Genomic DNA, 25,382 nt, shown 5'->3' with positions numbered 1-25,382 from the left:
ACTAAGCTCAGTAATTCCAAACAAAATATTACAATAATGGAATAACAAGATCTGCTCAATGCTCATTTATTATGGCTTGTATTGAGGTAATGATGATGAAATCGCAAAATATTTGAGTGGCAAGTATTGAAAGCAAAATAAGTGGAATTATAAACATTAGAAACCAATAACATATATTAATATATATTACGGAAATTTCATGATATACCACTGAGTTTCTTCAAAATTCACCATATACCACACAAGATCTTTTAATTCACCATATACCATTCAGTTTCCGTCCGTTAGCACAGAATACCATTAATGACAACTGTCGTCAGTGTGTCGTTAACGCCGTTAGTAATTAGGGTTAATTATGCCACGTGGCTGTCACTTATTGGCTCTTATTAATATTATCTAATTAATTAGTTAAATAAAGAATTAAAAAAAAACAACCACCACCTCCTCACTCCACTAACCCCGACCATCCACCCTCCATCCCAACACCAACCCAACCCCAGCCAGCCGGTCGCAGGCATCCACCCCTTCCCCCGCGTCGGTGTCGGCGTGACCTCCGCCCTCGCCGGCGATTCCATCCCTCCTACCCACAACCCCCTCCCTCCTCTATTCCCCACCCCGACAAACACCCCCTACCCTCCAATCGAAAAACCCCATCCTCTCTCCCTCGAAAAACCCTCCCCACCCTCGGCGTCCAAAAACCCCTCCCCGCGCTGGCGAACCCAAACCGCCCCCCTGCTATCTCCACCCATTGAACCACCACACCAAAACCCCAAATTAAAAATCCCTGAAATCGAAATCTAGGGTTTCGATTTTAATTTGGGGATTTCGATTTTTGGGTATAAAGGTGACGAGGTATTGTTATCGACTATGGTGGGAGGTGGCGATGTGGAGGGATGGGATTTAGGCTGCCGGCGAAGTGGTTTCGAGGTGGCCAAATTTTTGGCTAAGGATGAAAGGCGAGGATATGGTTCAAGAGGGGAAGTGGGGGCATGGTGGTTCAAGGGAATGGGCGGGTACTGGCGTGGGATTCAAGGCTGGGTGCGGGTGGCGGGGGGCGGGGGGCTGGGCTGGGTGCTGGTTGGGGGCGAGGAGATGGCTGGGAGTTGGTGGTGGTAATTATTTTTTTTCAATTATTTTTGTATAAGTTTTTCAATTATTTTTTCAATCAAAAATGGTATTTCATGCAAAATAAAAAAAAGTAATGGTATATGGTGAATTAAGGAATTACCACAAACGGCACACTGACGGCAGTTGTCATTAATGGTATTCTGTGCTAACGGACGGAAACTGAATGGTATATGGTTAATTAAAAGATCAGTGGTATATCATGAAATTTCCGTATATATTATATCGGACAACTTATACTAATATATATTATATCGAACAACTCCTAAAATATCAAGCACTATGTGGGTTATTTAACATATACTAATCTATCATTATAGTACTTTTCTAAGAAATAAGAAGCTTATGAAAAAATTTCTATCAAATTAAAGGAAGCTGACTATATGGAAAGTGCTAAAAGACTTGAAATTAAAATGCTTGGAAAAAAAATTCTCATTTACCCAATTTAACACAAAAAAATTCAAAATTCTAAAAAACAAGAACAAACAAATAAATTAAACACAATAACAATACTAAGCATCAATTTTAGCATCATAATTCATAAATACCAATAACTATTTTTTTTAAAAAATAAATCCCTAAAGCCTAGCAAAAAAAATAAAAAATTTGAACAAGATTCATAGATAACATTTTTATGATAAGATGCTTAAAAAAACTTGTAATGACCTGCACCGTACCAAATTTAGAGATGACGCCTTATTTTTTTAAAAAAAAGTTTAGGGGTTAACACGCATTATTTTTTTTGAGAAAAACTAAAAAATATTCTCTTTTGCAAATAAATTAGAACCTAAAATAATTGGTGGGTCCCACCGCTTACCATAGTTAATTTATTCAAATGAAATTCTTTCCAGATAAATAAATAAGTATAAGTGGAAACCATGGTTGAAAAAAATATATATAATTTTAAAATAAATTATAGAGGATTTTTATTTTTAAAATTGTTGTACGTAACAAGTTTTCGTTTCGAGAATTCCCTCCAAAAAAAATATGATGGTGTGTAATTGTGTCGCACTTGCATGTCTTGGCCAATGTCTTGCCATGCATTTCTAAAATGTAACCAAAGCCTATTCATATATATAGGGTACTTATTTTCCTAAGCCCCCTTGCCCATGGTCCACTAGAATAACACCTTTTAGACTCTAGTCAAGATTTCCCTTGAATTTGCTATACTAGATATGCTCACAAGTGTTTTCAAAGAATGCTTTGAAGAGAGAATACAAGTGTTAGAAGGTGTTGGCTGATTTTACAAATGAATGGGATAGCCTATTTATAGGCATTTAACCTCCTAACTCCTATCTCTAGAAGATTTCTAACCTCCTCAAATGGAGGGTTATAAACTACCTTCTACAATGTTCCCACCTCCAGAGGAACTTACATATAAAGAGGTTCCTACACACTATTGTGTTTAAAATGTAAAAGACACTCCTAGAACATTTTAGAACATTACAACACATATTTACATACATAGCACACCCTATAAACATTTTACTATGTAAAAGATCATTTTTGAATATTCTAGAATCATCCTCTTTAGTATATTCCTCAAAAGAACCTCTTAGTGAACTACAAAACCTTCTAAATATCTCCCCGTTTTAGGACTTCTTACTGCCCAAACTCATATTTTGGGATCTCATATTGGAAAACTGACACTTCCATGATGTTTCTTGGCCCAAAATACGGTGGACCCCAAATTTGAACCCATTTGAACTAACTTCATTTGAACCCCAAATAACTCATTATTGTGTTACTATCTATAGGTGTTCACTAGAAATTTAAGGCAAATATAAAATAAAACTTTATAGAGGGAAGAACTGTTAAGCACTACGGGCAAGCCCCAAGCCACAATTATGCCTTGTTACCTAGTGACCCGTTTGACACCCATATTTGATGAGGGAGACAACCCGTGACAACATACTCACTTAGTTTCATTTCAATTGCCCCTTTTGAAATCTCACATAGTACGTAGTATAAAAAATTTGCTATTAAAAAAACCAAAAGACTATGCTTTAGTATATATTTATCGTTATGACATTTGTCACTATTCACGAATTTTTGTTTGACCATTCTTGGTGAATGATATATAAGGAAAAATAGAGTCAAATGAGATCTTATTAGATTTGTCACAAATCACAATGTATATCATCACAATCATATTTTTATAATTTTTATTTGATAATAATTAAATGTATATATTAATGGTTAGAATTATGCGTCGACAAACGTGAAAGTCAAGTTGTTGATGGTAAAATAAAAACAGGCCTATCATAGGAAGGGGGGTGAGGAATCAAATTCCCATCACACGTGGGGAGATAGAGGGGCTAATCATCCCTCCACTCCTCATTCCTCAAGGGGTGGAATCTTGCTACAAATTATAAAGCAATATAGATAACATGTTAATGCATGAATGAAGTTATGTCATGAGTATGGGACATGTGGCATGTAACTTGGTAGCATTTCTTAACTTTGGATTTCTTACTATATCCAAATTCCAAACTATGAAGGAAATCTATCACAAACCGAACTAAAGAACCATGTGCTAAGGAAATTTACTCACACTCCAAAATGATGCTAGCACTTCTATGAAAGCACAAAATTTAAATGCTCCATTCATGGAAAGAGGTGTAAATCATTTTTTTTAAGTGTGTAAATCGTGATTCATGTTAAACAATAAATTTATCAAATTCAAGTCAAATACATTAGGCGTAATAAAATTCACAAACATCTATTAATGTAAGTAAACCTAATAATTGGACAATGTCTTTCTTCGTCGTGGATTATTATTATTGAAAAGGATCATGTCCTAAACTGAATATAACATACGTATAACCCCAGTAAATCAAATTAACAAATTTTGAAAATGATCAAACTAATTCAATGAACCTCTAATTCAAAGAACAAGCTAACTTTAAAAGTTAGTAACTTTGTAACAAGTAAAATCACACTTTGTCGTAAAGCAATAATTCCATCATAATAATGCAGGAAGAATTAGAAACGAAAGGAGTAGTGATATAGTCATACAATTGCATTTGTTTGAATCTTATCACCTTAAATTTCCGTAATTTTTCCTATTTCAACATATTACAATTATCTATCTCGACAAGTTTGAGAAAAAAAGGAAGAAACTTTTAACTAAAATAAAAAAATTGTGATACTTTTTAGTTACTCCATATGTTGGAAGAATTAATTTAAGAATTTGATACTCATCAAGGTAAGAACAATAAAGAAATTCAACAAAATAATAATAATATTATTTCAAAGATACCCTATTTCACCTTTTCTTCCACCTTTTTGGGTCTATCATAGGAGCATATTTATCTTTCTCGTTTCTTGATTCGCCATCTTTCTTTCCTCATCATACAACACACACTCACACACAAAAATTTTAGTGGGGTTGGAATTTGGCATCATTAAAAGTATCCAAAAACCCCAGAAAAACAAATTCACAATTTATTTTTTTTTCAGAATTTGAGAAATTGTGTTATTAAAATAAATAAATAAACCAAAAAAAAAAAAAAAAAAAAAAAACAAACACTCGGAAAACATGTCAACCACCACCTCATTGCGGCTGCTGTTGTCTCTTTCACCATCTTCACCACCCTTTAAACCTTCTTCAAGCCCTAATTGGAGCCTCTGTTCTACTTCTCCATCATCTTCTTCATCTTCTTCATTTCACCGAAAATGGTTTGTGCCAAAGAGATCTTCTTTCAGTTTTGGGGTAATTTCTTTTTCTCTTAATCTTATCTAGTTTTTAATGCTTAAGATGTTAATTAGAATTATGGGTTTTGTTTGTTTTGTCTTGGTTACTGAATTTTTCCTTGAAAAGGGGTGATGGGAATTCAGGAACTGGGAATTGGGTTTTTATTTATTTTTTTTAAATTAATTTTGCCGTGTATTTGGATAAGAGACATTGGTTTTATTGGATTTGAATGGGTATTGTTGTTTTTGAAAATTTACTAAAAAAAATGTTATTTTTAATAGTGGGCTTGATGGAGTGTATAAATGTTTGTTTGTATAATAAAATTATGGACAATGCTTGCTTTTTGTTGAATAATATAAGCTGAATTTTAATCTGTCTAGTGTTTGGGTAATGCTGCTGTGCTAAACTACAACTTGGGAGTGAATATTCTGAACAGATCTCTTGTATCAGTTTGATCTTCGCCGGCTAATGTTGTTTTATGGATGTGTGGTAACTTATGTAGTTATGTATGCACTTGGCATCATGTGGTTCATTAATGTAGGAGTTAACGGATTTATTTGTGTGGAATGAATTCTATCACTCGTGTTCGGTTTTCTGATATGTTAAATCAACCCACATCACATTCATGAATTCAGTGAGGTTGATCATTGCCAGTTGCTTTTGGGATCCAAAAGTCCATTGTGCTTGTGTGTGCTTATTTAGTACCTCAGTTCGGGTGTGCTTTTTATGATGTTTCAGTGTTTAACCCTTCTCTTACTGTGGAGGATGGATCAAGTATTTCTGATGGCGGGTGGATATTTTTTTAGTAATCGACTAACCGGGAATTTTACCAAATTAGTTAAGTTTGGATAACTTGCAATTTTAAATCCCAATATTACCAAAACAAGTGCCTATCATATTTTAATTTTTGTAAAAAAGAAGACCATCATTAATTATGTCATTAGTCTCATTACCTTCAACTCATCTCCCCTCTTGCACTTTGCTGCTTTGACGTACCATCATAACCACCACCAAGGCTCCACCTTCTCTTGGTTGGACTGGTTTCATGGGTGTTCTAAAAGAGAGGAATTGAATCACTTAATTGCTAAGGACCTTCATGACTAGCAGATGGAGGCGCATATCTTGAATATGCTGAAGTTAATGAATTGAGTGATTATCAACTTGTATTTGTAATGCTGGTTTTATTGTTTAATTAGAAATGAAGCCGTATTAATTGAAGCCATCCACTGGAAATATACTAGATCTTGGCATCGGGATTGTACCAAAGTTATCCAAAACCTCCCTTGAACCTTTTTATTTCAATGATAACCGTAGGATTAACTAGAATGAAAAATCATTTGTGGCATTGATTTCTCCAATATTCCCGCATCAAGGAGGTGGAATATTGCCAAATATTTGTAGAGCTTTAATCTTCAATTACATTTTTTTTAGTTGGAGGTACGGCAGTAATGTACCGATAAAGACTATCGGAAACTCTTGAAATTCTTGTTAAATTAAAAATAAGCAGTGCAGGGGGTGAGTCATGGCAAGATGATGACTCATTAGGAATATGTGGGTTTGTTACGGTCGTATTTGAGAATGAAATTTGCGAATTAGTCATTGTGGGAAATAGCTTTCCAAAATGTGTTACTTTGGTAAAATATCCAACAATTTCAAGTCCTTGTTTACTTCATCAAGTACTACTTTGGTGCAAGAATCTGAAAATTAGTAAATAAAAAAAAGGGGAAGATAGAATTGTTGAGAGTAATGCCTGATGAGTAATGAGCTCATATTGATGCTCAAGTGGTTTTTTAATGCAACTCTGTATTAGTTTTGGCTGAATTTGAGGTGAAGTAATAGAGTAGAATATTGCAGGTGAAGCTTATCACACATGCTTTTGTTCAGGAAACAAATACTAAAAAAAAAACTTCACATTAGCTATTTACAATTGTGCTGTTTCATGTACACCGCTACTGTTTTGGGTTTTGGTCATTTATGGAATCCAGGGTCTTTAGAGCTATCTTTTTATGCTGTTCGTAGGTTATTTGGTGAATCTTACTTCTAATCCTACTCATTACAATATATATATATATATATATATATATATATATATTTGTACTGTGTTAATTAAAGATTGGATGTTAATTTGTGTTGCTCAAGCATGATTGTTTAACAGTACTTATATTATATAAACTTCTTATTCTTCTTCCATTTGATGATCAGAAATTTCCTGCATACTTCTTTGGATGCAGTTTATGCATAAGTGCATAACCAATACCTCTTCGTATTTTTCTGCCTTAGTTTTGAAGTGTGGAATGCAATGAATGCTGAGCGCAAATTTAAACTGTTATTTTTCCCCTTTATATTATGGACCATGTTCTTTGCTTGAATGACAATTGTTGGTCAGTTTGGTTGCCTTGATGGCTTTTAAGCAACATCTCTATTGGGTATGGATCTCAGATGGTAGCTTTGAGTGGTGATATCTGTATGAGTCTTTGAAAGCATGGGGTTGTAGTTGCAATAGCCAAAAGAATTTGTGCATCTAGTGAATTTGTTAGTTTTAAAATTTTTGAGGTTGGGACATTTTTCTTGGTGTTGCTACTTTAACTTTCTATTCATTTATAACTTTTTCTGTGAGTAACATTGTCTCTTTGTATTTCAGAAATAATAAAGAGCTCTCCACCACATAAAAGATAACTGACTAGAGATAGTAATGCAATTCTCAATGGCTTCTCTTGTCTTTAGTCTTTTATCATGACTTAATATCAATAAGCTATGTTTAAATGAAATATCATCATATTTTAGGCATTGTTTCATTAATGATTGTTTAAATGAAATATCAATAATCCTTGTCAGTCAAGTTCATGTCAGCTTGAGATCATTTATCATCTTAAATTGTGGACATTTGGTTTTCACTAATGATTTACTACCAGGGACTGTTTTTATGGTATAGTAGATTGGTGCAAATATGAGGAATCCGGAGAACATGGACAAAGGAAGGACTGGAATTGAAAACGTCGTTGACATGTTGGGTTCTGACGAAGAGTCTGGCACTAAAATACCAACACAAGCACAGTCTATTGTGGAGGGGTCAAGCACAGTAATGATGTCTGAGTTCAAACCTGCTCGTGATGTTGATTATATACAGGTCCAATTCTTTAACTGCAATCTCCTTTTGCTTGATCCCTTCTTAAGCATTTGAGCTTGTTATTAGAACTATTCTGATAACATCCCATTAATTCTCATGAATGGCATTCCCCCTGTGTTATACGCTGATGCCTATATTAGTGATTGGTTGTTTTGAGAAACTCATCTTTGCCAAATATTTTGCAGGAGTTGTTAGCTATTCAGCAGCAAGGGCCAAGATCAATTGGATTTTTTGGAACCAGAAATATGGGCTTCATGCATCAAGAGCTAATTGAGATACTTAGCTATGCTATGGTTATCACAGTATGTCTACTTAATTTCTGCATTTTATTTGGCTGCTCATATTTCTTTTCACGCAATCATGAACGAATTCTGTTTTTGCAGAAAAACCACATATATACTTCTGGTGCCTCAGGCACTAATGCAGCTGTCATTAGAGGTGCTCTAAGAGCCGAGACACCAGAACTGCTTACCGTAATTCTACCTCAAAGTTTGGCAAAGCAGCCTCCAGAAAGCCAGGAGTTGTTGGCTAAAGTAAGAATTTAATGCTTTGCGATAAGGATGGTCTATGCATTACATGTTTTACCTGCTTTTGTTTGTTGTTGTCCCTTTTGTGTGTGTGTGTGTGTGGAAGGGGGCAACAGGGAAATGGGGGAGGTATTTTATGTGCCAATCCTTTTTAAAAAGTTATTGCAACTAATGTGAATGTCTTCAGAAACGTGTCATGCGTCACTGACTTGCCATCTTTTGAAATTTTTTTCCCTGTCCCCGACGTCATGACATTACTTGTGTGTATATTTTGTTGTTGGATGTTAATACATACGAAGTATATTTTTAATTATAAATGGAAGACTAATTATTACTTTCCAAAAGGAAACAATACATGTATTCAACTTTAATGTACGTGAAAATGTCACCTTCAACATTTTGGGAATATTGTGATTGGTAGCAATCGTTCTTTCTTTCTCGGCCCTTTTCTTCTACACAATTAATTTTCTTGTGATAAGTATTTGTATGTTTTACATCCACCATGTTAAACAGAGTGAAAGTTTCCTATAATCAGATAACTAAGTTGCAGTGGACTTATTATGGAAAAGCTAATGTACTTTTTGCAAGTGTTTTGGAATTCGTCTGTGAGCCTCCACTTTTCATTGTCATACAAATTCTCTCATCCCTTCCCATTTCTTCGTAATTCCTTCCTCCCGTTCCTATCTAATTTTGTGGGTTTGCATGTCACAACTCATGAATGGTGTGATAGAGACCCTCCATTATGAGTGATTTTAGGGTTTCAACGACAGCTATTTCGCAAATGTTGCAAAGGTTATTTTTAAAAGGTGATTTGGCTTTGCCGTATTTTATACAAAATGTAATTGGAATTCCTTTTTTCTGCTTCTGATTTCGTTGGTTTTTCTTTCACCCTCTTTAGTGTAACAGAAAGCCTATCCTTTTGCTACATTTTTATTTATTTATTATTTTACAGGTAAAGAATGTCATTGAGAAGCCATACAATGATCACTTACCTTTGTTAGAAGCCAGCAGGTATAAAGATCTCTCATATATACTTTACAATTCACATTTAAGTCCTTTAGATTGATGTTGATTAAACTAATGCAAATCTTTCCACATATGTGATAACATTTGACATTATTGTCGACATCATATCCATGTGTTATACTATATCGTCAGTCAGAGGAAAAAAATATATTCTCAATCAATAAAAACATATTTACTAGTTAAAACATTTTTGCCCCTTAAAATTATATGTTATGTTTCCAATTTTCATATTATGATAATAGAACCATGATTGTGTAGTTTGGAATAACTTCTATAAAATTGTAGGTTATGCAACATGGACATCATTTCACAAGTTCAGCAGGTTATTTGTTTTGCATTCCATGACAGCAAATTACTCATGGAAACATGTCAAGAAGCGAAGAACCTTAGAAAGATTGTAACTCTCTTTTATTTAGATTGAGTAATAAAAATAAAAGATAGCTCTTTTGTTTGTTCATATATTATTTTGGAAGGTGGAAAGAGAGATTCTTATGAATAGGAAAGCAGTTAAACAGTTCTCGCTATGCCGGTGGATGAATTTCTAGGAGAGAAATGGTTGTTTAGCATTCTAGAATAGAAGATTATACAAAACAATTGAATTTTTTCTTGCAGATTGTTTTATTCAAAGGAACCCATTTGCTCCTTGTCTACATATTAGAGTGAGTTTATCCCCAAACTTCAGACTCTGCTACATCAGCTTTCCACTTTAAATGTTTTTTTTTTATTATTTAGATTCATACAAGAGTTTCTCCAAATTCACACATTATCCAAGACTCACTCCAGACTCACTTATCCTCTTAAAAATAAATTTATTTATTTATTTATTTTAAATATCTTTAATTATTTCCTAAAAAAATTATTATAAACATTATTAATATTCATGTCTTGTAATTTAATACTCATTTATGATAATTCGGATAAAATTGATTTAAGTTAATATCGTAAAACTATGAGATAATGCACAACGATAATTACTAAATTTATTTTAAAATACATAATGATAATTTTATAATACTGAGAAATTTTTTGTTTATATATTTTGATAGAGGTTTTTTTTTTTTTTTGGGCTAAATATACATATATCATGTATATATACAAATTGATCATGATGTAACCGTTAATTTTAGCCGTTGCAATATATCAATTGGAGAACATTCAAGTAGCCGTTGGAATATATATACAAATTACACACGCAAGTAGCCGTTGATTCTTGTGAAGTTTGGATTGAATTGCATGTTAGGTGATGAAGTGGCAAGAATTGGTTGGCTAATCTCAAAAATGTTGTAGCAATTTTGGTTACATGCAAGTCTGGAGAAAAGTTTTAATTTTACAAACTCACTCCAAGACTCTCATGAATCTTGTACCACATTAACGCTTGAGTCTTGATTGAGACTCTACTCAAGACTCACTTCAAGACCTCGATAAACTCACCCTTATTGTAGAATTGTAGTTGCTGATTTATTTATTTTAAATATTTTTGTACATTTTGCAAATCAATAATTTATTGATTATTCAAATTTGTATTATTTCAGCATTTGTCATTGATTCTCAATCTTATTTTTTCTTACAATTAGTAGAGTCAGAAATTATTTAATACCTGTGTTAATATTTTTTTTCTTCACGGATCCTCATTACCTTAATAGCTTGTCTGTGTAATTGGTTTATTTATAAAATTGTAATATAAATGTGTATGTAATTGAAAAATAATTATCAATTCCTTTTTTTTCATGGACGATAATTCAACGAAGTAAGTTTTTAAATTATTTTGAGAATTATATGTACAAGTGTGCACTAGATAACGCGCTAGAATGAGTGTTCAATGAGAATCAAATTCAAAGTAAAGCCCTGTAAGAAAAAGAAAAAAAAAAGATTGTTGTTGAGTATTGCATTTAAATGAGTTATATTTATAAAAACCTTTCATTTATATTATTTATTTTGTTATGTTTTTCAACTTGAAGAGTGGAAGAGTGGGACCATGTAGGGGTTAAACGAGGAAAAAGGAGACCGAAAATGACTTGATTGGAAGGAGTGGATCGTAAGGGTTGGAGGAAGATTTTTGTGGATGACCACACGGATAATCAAATTAGGTTCATATAGCCGACCCCACTAATGAGATTAAGACTTTGATTAATGATTAATATTACTCTCTTCGCCCCAAATTAGTAAAATATAACTTTCTTTTATACTCCGTATCATTTATTATGCTATATTAACACTCTTTACTTTAACCACCTTTTTTTGCTAACCCTAGTAAACTATAGTAAGTTAGATGTTGGTGAGTCTATCTTAATATACTGTATATATTTTCCAAGTAAAGAAAGTTAAACCAAATCTTCCTACAATCCATTTTATACTGCACTTCGTAGTATTTTTGTTCGAACTTCGTAGAATTTAAATGAGCATAAAAGCAAAAAATCCACGAGAAGCGACTGATAAATGAAAAAAATTTGACGGTTCAAAGTTGTATACCAGCCAATATGGACAAAAAAAATGGAAATTACCCGGTGAGACCGCAGGTGTAAGGCGTGTAACCATGTAATCATTAAAAAGGTTGACAGCCAAGACATACCCAACAGGGAAAATAATTGCCAAAGGAGAGAATAATTCACTTCCTCTGGTTTTTTTACTTGATCTGTTTCTTTTATCACGCTTGTCAATGTAAAACTTTAACGATCAATAACTTTAATTCTACAAAAGTAAAAATTATAAAAGTTATATTTTATAATAGTACTTATTTAGACGAATTCAAAAAGATCCCACGTAAATATGTTTTTCCTTACATATTATTCACAAAAAGAAGGGTGATGAATAGTGTAAAAGTCAAAGCGGGTCAAGTAAAAAAAAACGGAGGAAGTAAGTCAAAACTCAAAAGTGTAATTACAAATTTCCTATTTTACTTGAATCAAAATTTCCTACAGCCCTTCTCAAACCATATTTACTCACCAAACTTTGAAGGCCAGAGATTAGCAATACAGTGAAGCAGTGAACCTTAAGAGGCCCAATGCAGCAGAATCAAATTTGCACATTCGATGCTGTCATTTTAGCAAGCAGATAAATGACTCTTTTTCGACTTCAGTTCTCATCTTTCCCTGCACTGTTCATGGAGAGCAGTATACAAATGTGAATTTCAGGTTTAAAAATCGAATTATAGGCTGTAACATAAGAATACTTGTGCTGCTACAAACAAACCTTAATAGTCATCAGAGTAGTTGCCATCACTGTCTTGTTCATATATCTGATATTCCCCGACATCTGCACCATCCAACTGCTGATTAGAAGCTCCTGTAGATGGAAAGCTTTCAAATAGTTCCTGCAGGTAATTTCTTGATATGTTCTCTGCACCTAAATCTGAACTATGTTAAGGAGATACAATCGGTATTGAACATGTATCTACAAGGAAAAAAACGCTACATACAACATTGTAAGTGACAAAATTGGCACAGGTTCACTTCTACAAGGCATGGCCACAGCTAGGTTTTCAAGTATTATTACAAAAAATAGCACAATAGGTGGATACAGGAATCAGACTGCAGGGTGAAATCAGCATCCTCTCCATCCTACATAAAAACAAAATACACGTCATCAGAAAGGGGATATATAGGAAACAGATATCTACTTGTAGCATATTAACATCATCTAACCCAACATTGGCCTGTAGTTGAGGAAAAATCTGGACCAAAACCACTAAGTGTATGAATCTCACCAGGTATACAGTGTCATTTATGTCCAATTCCTCTTCACCATCTTCATCCTCAATCTCATTGTCTTCATCATCATCATCATCGTCATCGTCATCATCTCCTTTATCTTCATCACCTGTCGGCTCTGCTATGACAAAATTAGTTTATATCTGACAAGCAAGCGATAGGAGAAACTACAAAGGAAATAGCCCGAGAAGGCTGACATGCGACATTAGTAGTAAAGTGCGAACATTTACTACTGATAAAAGCAAAGCATCATTAGAATTATAGAGGGAGTAAGTTGCTAATTAAAAGAAAGCTAATCCACAATAAATCTTCTGAGTGCTGAAGAAGTGAAAAAAATAAAATAAACCTTGATTAACTTGTAATTCACCCTCTTCCCCGGGCTTGAGATTGTTTGCTTGGTAGCGCATCTTTTTTGACTTCTCAAACTTTTCAGAAACACGTTTCAGCAAAGATTCAGCACCGTCTAGGGGATACACTGATAAAAACCTCACTGCAACACCCAATCTTAAACTATCAAGAACATATGACGTGTACCATCCTGTTGAACACTGCATAGCATTGAAAAAAAAAAGATAAGATGAAATGATCCTTTATAATGAACATATGATAGATATATGGCATCTAAAGTAGTATTCATTTAAGAATATGAAGGAATCACAAAGATAATGAATTAATGATAGGGCAAGGGTGCTGGAAGCTATTGAGAAATTACAAAGTAAATCCTTTATAAAACTGATTATCTTTAGCTATTTGTGGTATAACTGTATAAGTTCATCCTAAGGTGGCTGCAAAAGCTCACTTGGTAATGGATAATGATAAACCTGATACTGCATAAACATGGCAGTTTTCAAATATATGCTTCAGCTTTATGCCAAGATTAGAGACAGCAATTACGCAGACGGTACCAAAGTTATAGTCTTAGAAAGCATTGTAATAAAGGATATTGTTAGCCAATGCTGAGCAGCTGGAAGCCTGGCAATTATATAGATGAACTAGGAAGTAATGTAATTAAATCTGTATCAAAAAAAGATAAGAGAATGGACTAACCGTGCAAACAGTGTGGTTTAGAGGTTTTCGTATCTCATTTTGAATGTAATCATCGGCAAGTTCAGAAAGTTGAAAATATGTCTGACATTTGTAAGGAAAAACCCGAAATGCGCACAAATCCTCCCAGTTATGCTTCTTTCTTTTAAACAAATGTTTACAAGAAAAACAAAATTCCGTTAATTACGGATATTTGAGCACTTTATTTTACTAATACTACCTCTTTCCAGATAATACAACTTTCCAGTAGGTCAATTTCTGACCTGTAAACTTTTCCAAAAAAAAAAAAAAAAAAAAAAAAAAAGAGAGAGAACTAGTTAACAACTTTTTGAAGCACTTTATTTTTACTACTCCCTTCGTCACTTTCCTATGGTTACATATTCTATTTCGGGTGTATCCTTTCTATGGTTACATTTCTAATCTTTCCAAAAATAAAAATATTAATTTTACACATTTACCCCCATATTTTCACTCCCAAAACCTACTTCTAATGCAACTATTCCCATTCCCAAAGCATATATTTCACTTAACAAAATATTTAACTACTCCCAAAACAAATATTCTCATTATACATACTCCCAACTTCCTTTTCTTAATACCCGCTTTAAAAACCAAACGTAACCGTTGAAAAGTCTTTCCGGATTCTGGTGGTTTTGGCTCACCTGATCTAGTTTATGATGTCATAGCTAATACGCTTCCAATTCGAAATCACGGTTACACTACTCATTTCATTAGAAGATTTAGAACCAACGTTTCATTGAAAAAGTAAGAGAGGAAAGAGAAAAAAAAAAAAAAGTGGAATATCGTAACAAAAAGATAATGAAAATAATGTACAGTAGTGTAATATTGTAAGAAAAGAATAATACATTAAGAGTTCAGATTATCAAAAGTAAATAAAGTGCAAGTGTAACCATTTTCTATATCATATAATTACATTGACTATGATACAGAGCAGAACAAAATTCATTCAAAACATAGCTACATTCTTATCAACCTAAATATTAATCATCAAAATATCATCAGAAATCAGAGTCGCACATTGAAACAAAAACTAAACTACTTTATTAGAGATAAAACAGAGAACTTACCCACTAGCAGCATCACAATACCCTCTCAAAGATGGGGGAACCCTGAAATCAATTCTTTGATATCTGTCAAAGTTTACAATAGTGAAATTAAAATTCAGGTTAAGCAAGGCTAACTATCTCCTTCAGTAGATCAAATGACACATTGAAATTGAAAAGGAAATCCTTGCAGTCAACTAGCAGTCTCAGTGACATCTAAGGTTGACTTAGGTTAATTATCACCTCTTCAGAGTTCAAATGACATGTTGAAATTGAAAAAGAGATCCTTGCAGTCAAATTAGCAGTCTCAGAGACATCAAAGGTTCACGTGGCCAATTAAGCCAGAAGGCACAGAACAATCTCCCAAAAAAAAGGAAAAGAAAAAAAGATCAAAGATGACTAATTCAATTGTTTATAATTCAGGAGTTATTAAGCCAAGCAATCATCAAGAAATGGCTCATGAAATTTAATTCTGCTTTGTGATTTTTTTTTTTCCAGAAACTGAAAGAAAACAGAGCATTCCTCAAAAGGGGCATTTAGGGGTGTACACATTGCCCAAATCAAACTGTAAAACCGTAATGCAGAAAATGATGACTCCCAATGTGACCTGAAAGAAAGCTAAATGGACATAAGTCCAAAAGATGCATTTTTTTCAGACATAAACTAACCATCATTCTACATCTTCATCCTAATGTCTTCACGTAAAAAGAAAATATAAAAATATTTGCGGACAAAAAAAAAAATTCAAGCTGAACCTCATATTAAAAATCCACAATTGTTTCTATTGAATAAGCAAGTGCTACTGCTCGTAAACACAACATACACAAATCTACCAGGTGATGTAATAACCTAAATTTTCCAAGTAAGACACTCACGTAGGCAACTTTGACAATATTATAACAAAATTATGATAATAATAAAATTTCATGCAAATTATGTTTTAGAAGCATTATCAATATGTCATGACTGGAAAATAGAAATCATCAAGCAGTTGCTTGATTTGATCTAAGATACTTGACTCACCATGGCCTGCAAGCTCGAACAGAAGTAGGAGTGTAACAAGAACAACTCTCAGTGCACAATGCAAAAAGGATAAAGACAGTAATGCACCATAGATAAATTTATAAATGAACTTACATGCGAGATTCAGGATCTTTGCGAGGATCATAACCTTTTCTGATCCAGAACCTATGGAACGGTCCACTTCCAAAGTAGTATGCACTCCGAAAAAGAAGCCTGCACCACCAAACAGCAGATTAAAAAGCCACAAATGAAAAAATGTATATATATAAACCTACAGATTTTTGCCACATCAACATGAGCATTAAGATTACAATGACAGAATAAACCTCTTAAGCATATGGTCTCCAAATTTCAGACCCCCTTTACACAAGCGTTCATGGATAGAGCTTCTTGTCCAAATGGGTCGTTCATCAAACAATTTAGACACAACCATCTGCCATTTCCATTGATCTGATCCTCGTGATATGTATTCCTCCCAGTTAACCCTTTTAGGAATCTGTATGATAGTCAAGTGCTACTAAGCAACAGGGAAAGATGGATAGTAATGTGTACTTTTAGTGGTAGTAGAGCACAATATAGTGCCTTCAATAGGTAGATAGTCAGATATTTCAGGTTAGAAATTGAAACACTGTATACCAATATTTGAACAAGTGACGTAACTTTTAAGTATTCTTTAACAAAGGAAAATAAATCTCATAAAGAATATCAGACAATGAGATGGAAAATGCAATAAATTCCGAAACCCTCACAAGTATATAAGCACTTAAGGTTTTCAGAAATATATCTCCAAGTGAGGATATCTTTGATATTGAAATTGATTGCTAGACATGGTTCAATCTCCATCTGCATAAAGGAAAAAGGCATATCAGTCATTCGACATATGTAACCCACCTTCACAGAGTCACAGACAAACATAAGGAGGACTAACTGTTTCTAAGTCGTAGTATTTCCAGAAACATGAGCCAAAACAGCAGTTATTTTTACTGCCAAGAATCAGAAATCAGTTTATTTCAGTCATCATAAGAATGACAACATATGAAAGCAACCGTATAGTGATCAATCAATAGATTTGGAAACTATGCTTTGGCTTTGGCCATCCCAATATAATGAGACCATTGAACCCAGCAGCTATAACCTATAAGATGTTTAAGGTGCACAGAAAATTTTCCTTTAAACCTTCTAGTGCTTAACTTTCCTTTAAACATTCTAGTGCTAATATATGTAGAAGTATCCCATAAGACAACCTCAAGTTCAAACTATTAGCACTCTTAGCAGTCACTAGCAAGTATCAACAATGTAGTTTGAAAGTCTTTCATAAATAGAGTATCTGCAGTAAATAGAAAGTTTGTGTACATCATAAATTATCGACCTGTGACAGATAAATTAAAACCACGCCTCTTACGAGTCTTACCTAAGACACACTTTAGGTCCATAAATTTTATTTTCTACACAACCCTTTAGAGCCTTTCAAAATGTCAATTACATCAATTATGTCACCAAAACCAGTATGCATATTGCAGACTCAGTAATCTATTTGTGTATATGAGTTTGATAGTAATGACTAGAACACAGCATTACAGCTTATAATCCCCCAAATATAAGTATGCACAAATCACTCGATATAATCATGTCACTGCAAGAACTTCAAGCAGAAACTAAAGGATGCTATGCAGATGTATGTGAGAATGTGACTGCCACATGCTATGCAACTTACAAGTTGCTGCCGCCTGCCGGCATATAATAGGTTGTCCAGCCATCATAGAGGTTGACACTAAGGTTTAAAGGATGGTTCAATATTATAACATTCAAGATGAAACCTAATTGGATTGCACATATGCATATGAACATGAAATATAGAAGTTTCTCTTCAATTTGAGAAATTTTCGACTCTATAATAATCCAACATCGATAATCTCTACTTTGTGCTCCATAGAAAGAACCAAAAGTCATCTATTAAACAAAAAATCATAGCTCACGTATTCACTTCAAACTAATGGTTGGTCATATATCTCATCAATAAAGAGTAGGAGCAGCAAAGAAAAATTATGTACCTCCCACCGATGTTGTACAACTCCCTCCTGTTTCTTTTTGGAACTCAATGTAATTGATGGCCTCAACCTAAAACGTATATAAGAAGGCATAACAAATGAGTTCAAACAGGCTTGATTCACTCCCTAATATTCAGACGTTCAGTAAAATAATCAATTTTAATAAGATAGAAACAGCCATGGCCAACACAATATAGTAGTGTACTAGTATTATTGAAACCAAAGCACACCATATTACCTATAAGAAAAATTCATCGTTAGAGTTTCTGATTGGATTGTACTCATACATGAAATTCAAAGCTACCTATCCAAAGTTCTCTCATGCATCTTGTCCCAATTATTAAAACAAGGATATCATAACTTATCTTCAAAATTCCAAAACAAATTAAAAGGTGCACTGGGAAATAAAAAGACAATAAGTAAATTGATCCTTTTTTCATTATCATCCATATTTATCAAAAGGAAACTTCATCGTTAAAATTTCTGATTGGAGCTTATTCATACATGAACTTCAAAGGTGGTTATCCAAAATTTCTTATAAGGATATCTTTACTTATCTTAAATATTTTAAAACAAAATAAAAGGTGCATTGGGGAAAAGAAAAAAAGACAATCACGACACTAAATCACAATAGGAGTTGTTATATCTATTATGATAAGAGCTTAGGAACAGTTTAACAACACCAACATCCACAGCAAAAAATGAAGCACAAGCAATTTGCACAACCACCCCTTATTAATTCAATTTTAAAAAGCTCATAGAAGCAAAACTACAGCTTACACTATATTCTCGGGAACATCTTTCAGTGAAAACAGTGGAGGTACCAGCATCATCAAATTTTCATCATCAGCATCACCAAAATCTCCCTTTTCTGTGAAAGTAAATTTCGAATAATGAGAACATAAATAATTGAATACAAAATATAAATATCATACTTGCACAAAAAGGAAACAATTTTACCAAATGGTCCCTTCACTTCATTATAGCTTCCTTTCCTCTGCGCAGCATTAGCATGTACAGCAAGGACATGCTGATAATCCACCATTCCTACATGAAAAAAATAAAAAAAAATCAGGAAATATGACTGCACTTACTGAACTATCTAATTAGACACTTGAACTATCTAATTAGACACCCTGATCACATTTAAGGTCGATGTGGCTATGGAACCAAGTGAAGTTCAAAGATGCTATGAAAAAGACGTCTTTGGTTAAATTAATCTTCAAAAATTATAAACGGATCCATGTAACAGTGCTTAAGGCAACTCTGTCCCTGTTGTTTAGAAGAATATTAGTCCAAAGTAAGAGAATGTGAAGTTATAGTCCTCCTGCAGGAAGTTAGATAAGCAGAGATGTTGAGTCACAACTCACAAGGTAAGTTGGAACCTCTATAGAGTGTGATAACCTGATACCCTATGTAGCACCACTAGCATGGAAACAAAAAAACAGGGAGGAGGAGAATCTTCAAAGACTAGGAAACGAGGAATAAATAAATCTAGTAATCTAAATTTAGCTTAGAATGCCTGACACAACCATTTTCTAAATAAATAAACAGAATACTTAACATCACAACAACATTTTAGCCTCATTTGAGTCATTTCAAGACTTGTTCACATTTACTGAAAAGTACATTGAGGACAAAATTTACGAGTCCTTGTTTCACTTTTCTTTCATGCTCTTTGAAAACATAGACAAATAATAGCTCTTTGAAAATCAATATATACTGTAGTCTCTGGCAGTATACACATAATTTCAAGTCTTCATAACAAATCAATTGATTTAGGAAGCTTAGCTTTTTCTTCAGAGATCATATGACACAATTCTTAGCTTTTCTAGCTATGTGGTTCAAAAATATCAACAGCAGTCTTTCCTTAATTCAGTTGGAAAGGCTAGTATGGAATCATACAAACTGAATTTTGCACAAGATATATTTTTTTTTCCCGACAAGTGACAACTCACATTTGCTAAAACAAAATCAAAAGAAAAACTACGCATTTGGTGTATTAAATTCCTCAACATGCGTTCCCTATGTGAATTAGTGAGAAGATAGATATGCAGTATTCAATGCACATACAAACATATACATTGAGAATTCTTTATTTCATGTTCAGTGATATCTCAGAATCCTAACCATTATTATTAGAGAGATAAACACAAAAATTATCTGTAAGAAGACAATCCCCTCCTCCCCCCCCCCCCAGTTAACTACACGTTGCATTAATTTCTATTAATGTCTCAAATCAAACGATACGAAATGATTCAAAGAGAGAAAGAAATCATAGTTTGCTCACCAGTAAAATTATAAGCCTCTGGCACTCAAGCAACAATATCGGCAGAGAGGACATTAGGCTTTTCAGATTTTTCAGAACTGCAATCCTTGGATTGGCTGCTGCTACAATTATTATTTTGAATACTCCCACTATTCCCCTTGGATATTTTCAACAGCAAATTATTACAAGGATAAATCTGGCCAAAAGCAGGATGTGAACATGGGTCTTCAGGACGGAAACGAAGCTCCAATTTGTTTAACTTGGAGCTGCGAGCCTGCACACAATGAAAGCAAAAGTAACCATCAACTACTTTAAGTTTCTCAGAGTTTGCAGATCCTACTTACGTGATACAACGTTTCAGTATTAATAAAACAACTCAAATCTGGTAGTTTAAGCACAACATGAATTACTATTGAATTGTCCCTAGAAAGAATTTGCTAGATTTATTATATAAATTATTTTCATAAAATCACAATTTTAAAAAGTAAACTATGGTAGAGTAAATGAAAATTACGGTTATATTAGCCCACCAAAGTCAAACATAACCTATGATTTGAAATACGATGTCATATAACATAATCTTCGACCAGTCTTTATATGCTATATTATTCGATTTGCATCTCATCTGATCCCAAAAATAAAATAAATAAATAAAATAAAATCATTTTTAGCAGTATTCAGAAGCAAGCAAAGCAGGTAATTTGACATTTTTCTTATCTATGCTTTGTATGGGAAAGGAAAAAAAAACCTTTAAACCTTTATCAGTTACATCAATTGACCTAGAATTCAAAGAACAATTCCTAAAACCCTAAATATTTGTTGCATTTAATTGTTTCTAAAACTCTACAATTTACCTTAGCAATTGCATCAATTCCACCAAGGGTTTCGACAGCACGCGACATGGATGAAGGATATGCACGCGACAATTCCTCACTAGGTAAAAATCCTTTTGCAGTACCATCTTCAATGACTCCCATAACTTGGAGCTGTAGTTGCAAACAATTCCTCCCTAAATATCAATTAACAAATTATAATATGATAAGAGATCTAATAGCAATAAAATTAAGATATCAATCACGCTAATCATTCATCAATTAAGGGGCAACATTTCCACAATCTTGTCTATAGGCATAATTTTAATCACTAATAATGGATGGATATGTTTGAGTATGAAATAATATAATTTGGGCAAAAAGACATAAACTAATAATACCAATTTATCAGAATTTAGGGATTAAAAGGGGAATTTATAAATGACAGGCAAATTGAAGTAATACCTGAGACTAGAGTGAGAGCTGAGAAGAGACAAGTACTTTCTCTTTCTTGTTTATCTGCCCAAAAGTCGCTGCACCACAACCACCACTCCGGGTGCACGCTGAAAGTGCACTGCTCACGGAGATCAAACAATTGGGACTTTGAAGACCAATTCCAAAACTTAGAAGTCAAACCTGGCCAAGAATAAAATCAAAGCCCATCAAGACTAATAGAAATTGACCAAATGTTAATGCTTGTATACAATATCAATCGTAACAAATTTGACAATTATTGATGTAAATTAAAATAAAATAGCAATGTCATTATAATTCAATGCTGATTGCTCTTTCACAATTCTTCTTACAACTTGAAAGAAGAATCTCCCGATTTTCTCTTCTTGCTTCCCTTCATTACTTCCTTCACATTCTAGTTAACACATTCGATGCTCATTGCTCTTTTATAAGCTTCTTGAAAGGCTTTCAAGAAAAATCCACTAAGGTACTACTTTTGTAGTCCAAAGTGCAATCCTTCCTCATACTTCTTACTTTCTCCACTTCACTTTTCGGTGGGGATAAAATGTGTGAGGCAAATCTAGAGAGCTCAATAAACTTTTCACTGTCATGCTTCCTACTAGAGTCAACTTCATGAATTCTTCTTGTTTTCGCCTTTTCAACGAAGTCGAGTAATACCTTTCCCTAAGTGCTAAGTCTCCCTAGAGGAATTAACTTCGGCTAAAACGTTGTCCACCAGCTATTGGCCTCTCCTCTTACATAAAATAATAATCCCACCTTAATTTTCATATTTTCCGGGCAATTTGTGGCATCAAAATAGCTATACAATGTCTCTCACCCAATTCTCCAAATCTACAACATCAACTTTCCCTACATCATTAAGCGGTTTATGATGCGAAACCTTCTTCAATATGAGTTCAAGGGGTCATGAAATCATATTACAACCCAAATTTTCAATAATTTTAATCTTATTATTTGCATCCAAACTTATTTTTCTATCAACCCCAAAATATATGCTCTAAAGTATACCAATGTACTCATGCAATTCTATCAAAATAATGGTGGTTTAACTCTGAAAATATGATCAACAAATATCTCTCAAAACTGATTATCATCTATAATTTCATACAGTTCACTTAGACTTAGCATTAATCAAACACTACACATAAAATCAGAGAAATTGAATCAAAAGCATGACAAGTTAAGGTCTTGAGAAATTGAAACTACGAAAAGAGAGAAGATAGGAGAGGGATTGACAGTGTTTACCTGGTGTTAGCGCCGGCTCAGGCAAGAAAAAAATGGGGCACGACAGAGAGACAAGCGAGAGGTATGAGAATTTGAGAGTGAAAGCCCAGCAAACGGTGAGAAACGAAACAGGGGTACTTTTGTCACGAAACTGATAGTAACAAGAGGCAACGAAACCTAGGAATGAGAAAAGAGGCGAAAATTGGAACAAAGTGAGGGTGATAAGTGGAACGAAGTTAGGGCTCGGTTCGGCTTAATCAAATCGTTCCTCTGAAGCATAAATGGATGTACAGGTCGTGGAGAAAGCGACTGAGCTGTGTTGCGACATTGTTTAGTTTGTTGAGTTTGTTTTTGCAATCTGCGATATAGGAGTTGAGGTATGTTTGTTTGATTCTTTCTAAATTGTCTGTGTTTGATTTGTTGTATTGCCGATGACAGCAATTTGTGTATGCCGAATTGTGATGTGATGGTTGAATGTAGGTATTTTATTTGGACAAGTTGAACCGTTTTCCTGTACATTGGGGTGAATTTCGTAGAATAATAGGATAGGTAGTGCCACTAAAGAGGATCGAATTGCAAGTGGACGTGATTATGGCCATTTGGGGGTTAGTGATTGTGAATAAGGATGTCATTGATCAATTTGGTAATGTATTTGTTAAAACAGTTTCGTTGCTTATATGCGATGCAGTTACCAGGTTGTGATTGGTATCCTCTGAAGTTGGATGCTATTGCTGAGGTTATATCTTTAGCTACTTTCTCTGATTGTGTTTTTTAAAAATTTAGGGGTGTAAGTATTGGTTATGACTGTAGTTTTGTTATGCCTTTGCAGACACATGCCTTGTTATTTTCTGGAGGTGTTGAGGGGTTACATATACTGAATTCATGGTTGTAGTGTCTGAAATGTATGACCGACATGGTAATGAAACTCGTACTAGCAAAAGTTCTTGGCTTTATGATTGTTGGATTTATTGGTTTATCATTTGGGGTTGTTTTTATTTGTAAATAAACTGGGCCTTGAATTTGGGTCAATGTGTACTTATTCTGTTACTTAATTTAATGGGTTATCATTTGGCTATGATTTATTTGCTATTAAAATTAAATTTGTTCATGCAAATTGATGTAGTTGCCCAATGTTTTAATTATCCAATTTTCATAAATTGGTCGAAGTTCATGCAAATTGGTGAATAAGGATTGTCTACTAATTAGTTCATCCTAATTTTCATACATTTAAGGATTGTCTACTTTATCAGAATATCAATTGTGAATAATAAAGTAGACAATCCTTAATTGTTTTATTTTCCCAATTGTCCTAATCTAGGGTTGTTTTGTAAATAGATTGAATTCCATAAATGGCAATTAAATAATTTCAAATATATAGTTATTTGATTTGATATACAAAACGGAAACTCGGGATGATCTAATTACGGGTTGGATTTTACCATCGATTAGTAAAGTAACTTATTTTCTCTGCATTTTAAGTAAATGTAACGATGACCTTATTCAACAATAATTTGTGTTTAATTGTTTCTTTGATAAACGGATGTTTAGTTTTTTTATAAAACCACACAGCTAATAGTAGTCTATTACACCAAATGGCAACATTAATACATCATAAGTAGCCACATTACGGAAAATAGTTCATGGGAACGGAGATAACCACTACATAAAAACAAACGAACCCTAAGAATTACCTTAAAACAACTAGACAGAACTTAATAACACAACAAATTACAAACAGCCATAGACACATAACCCTCCTTGCGCACCATCAACCTGGGGTGCTGGGCAGAGGAATCATCTGGTTCCGGGCCTGGGTTGGGCTGCAGTAATGAATAGAAATAAACTTAATCAACCATACCAGAAATTAATTAATCCGAAATTAAATGAATCAAATTTAGTCAAATAAAGTGATGACGGTTTACATACCTTCAAGATCCCAAGGGGTTTCAGGGGCACGTATTATCGGGGATAATTTGGTATGAATCATCTTTTGGTGCAAACAAGTTCATTTCAGGGATGCTTCAAGTGTGCAGTAAATAGTGTGAATTTTAGCAAAATGCTTAGTAATGCAAAAAATTCTTAGCTGCTCCAAGTCACTTAATATTGGAGTAGTAAAATGCTTATGTAACATCCTAATATAGGATACCAGTACCAAACTAGACAACTTGCAAATTGATTAAGTGAATGTTAAATTTAGGAGCTTGTACCGAAACGG

At 33.7% G+C, this 25,382-nt stretch overlaps 1 protein-coding gene and 1 pseudogene across 1 annotated transcript; one reads left to right on the top strand and one right to left on the bottom strand.

Moving 5' to 3' along the window:
* Positions 1 to 4,403: 4,403 nt before the first annotated feature.
* Positions 4,404 to 10,154, top strand: LOC110717645. The gene is made up of 6 exons (XM_021896398.1): positions 4,404 to 4,840; positions 7,758 to 7,949; positions 8,135 to 8,251; positions 8,333 to 8,482; positions 9,429 to 9,487; positions 9,788 to 10,154. Exons 1-6 carry the CDS (start codon positions 4,667 to 4,669, stop codon positions 9,921 to 9,923), a joined length of 828 nt encoding a protein of 275 aa, XP_021752090.1. The 5' UTR covers positions 4,404 to 4,666; the 3' UTR covers positions 9,924 to 10,154.
* A 2,083-nt stretch (positions 10,155 to 12,237) lies between these two features.
* LOC110717485 lies at positions 12,238 to 23,603 on the bottom strand (annotated as a pseudogene).
* Between the last annotated feature and the right edge of the window lie 1,779 nt (positions 23,604 to 25,382).

This window comes from Chenopodium quinoa, unplaced genomic scaffold (genome assembly GCF_001683475.1).
Source record: "Chenopodium quinoa cultivar QQ74 unplaced genomic scaffold, ASM168347v1, whole genome shotgun sequence".
Lineage (NCBI taxonomy): Eukaryota > Viridiplantae > Streptophyta > Magnoliopsida > Caryophyllales > Amaranthaceae > Chenopodium > Chenopodium quinoa.
The sequence above is the reverse complement of the archived record's forward strand: the minus strand, read 5'-3'. Positions and strand labels throughout refer to the sequence as shown.

Bases quoted from the DNA above. Each gene is read 5' to 3' on its own strand.
- LOC110717645 (XM_021896398.1), top strand. From the start codon at position 4,667: ATGTCAACCACCACCTCATTGCGGCTGCTGTTGTCTCTTTCACCATCT. The intron at 7,950-8,134 runs GTCCAATTCTTT...AATATTTTGCAG, and splicing joins GTGATGTTGATTATATACAG to GAGTTGTTAGCTATTCAGCA. The intron at 8,252-8,332 runs GTATGTCTACTT...CTGTTTTTGCAG, and splicing joins GCTATGCTATGGTTATCACA to AAAAACCACATATATACTTC.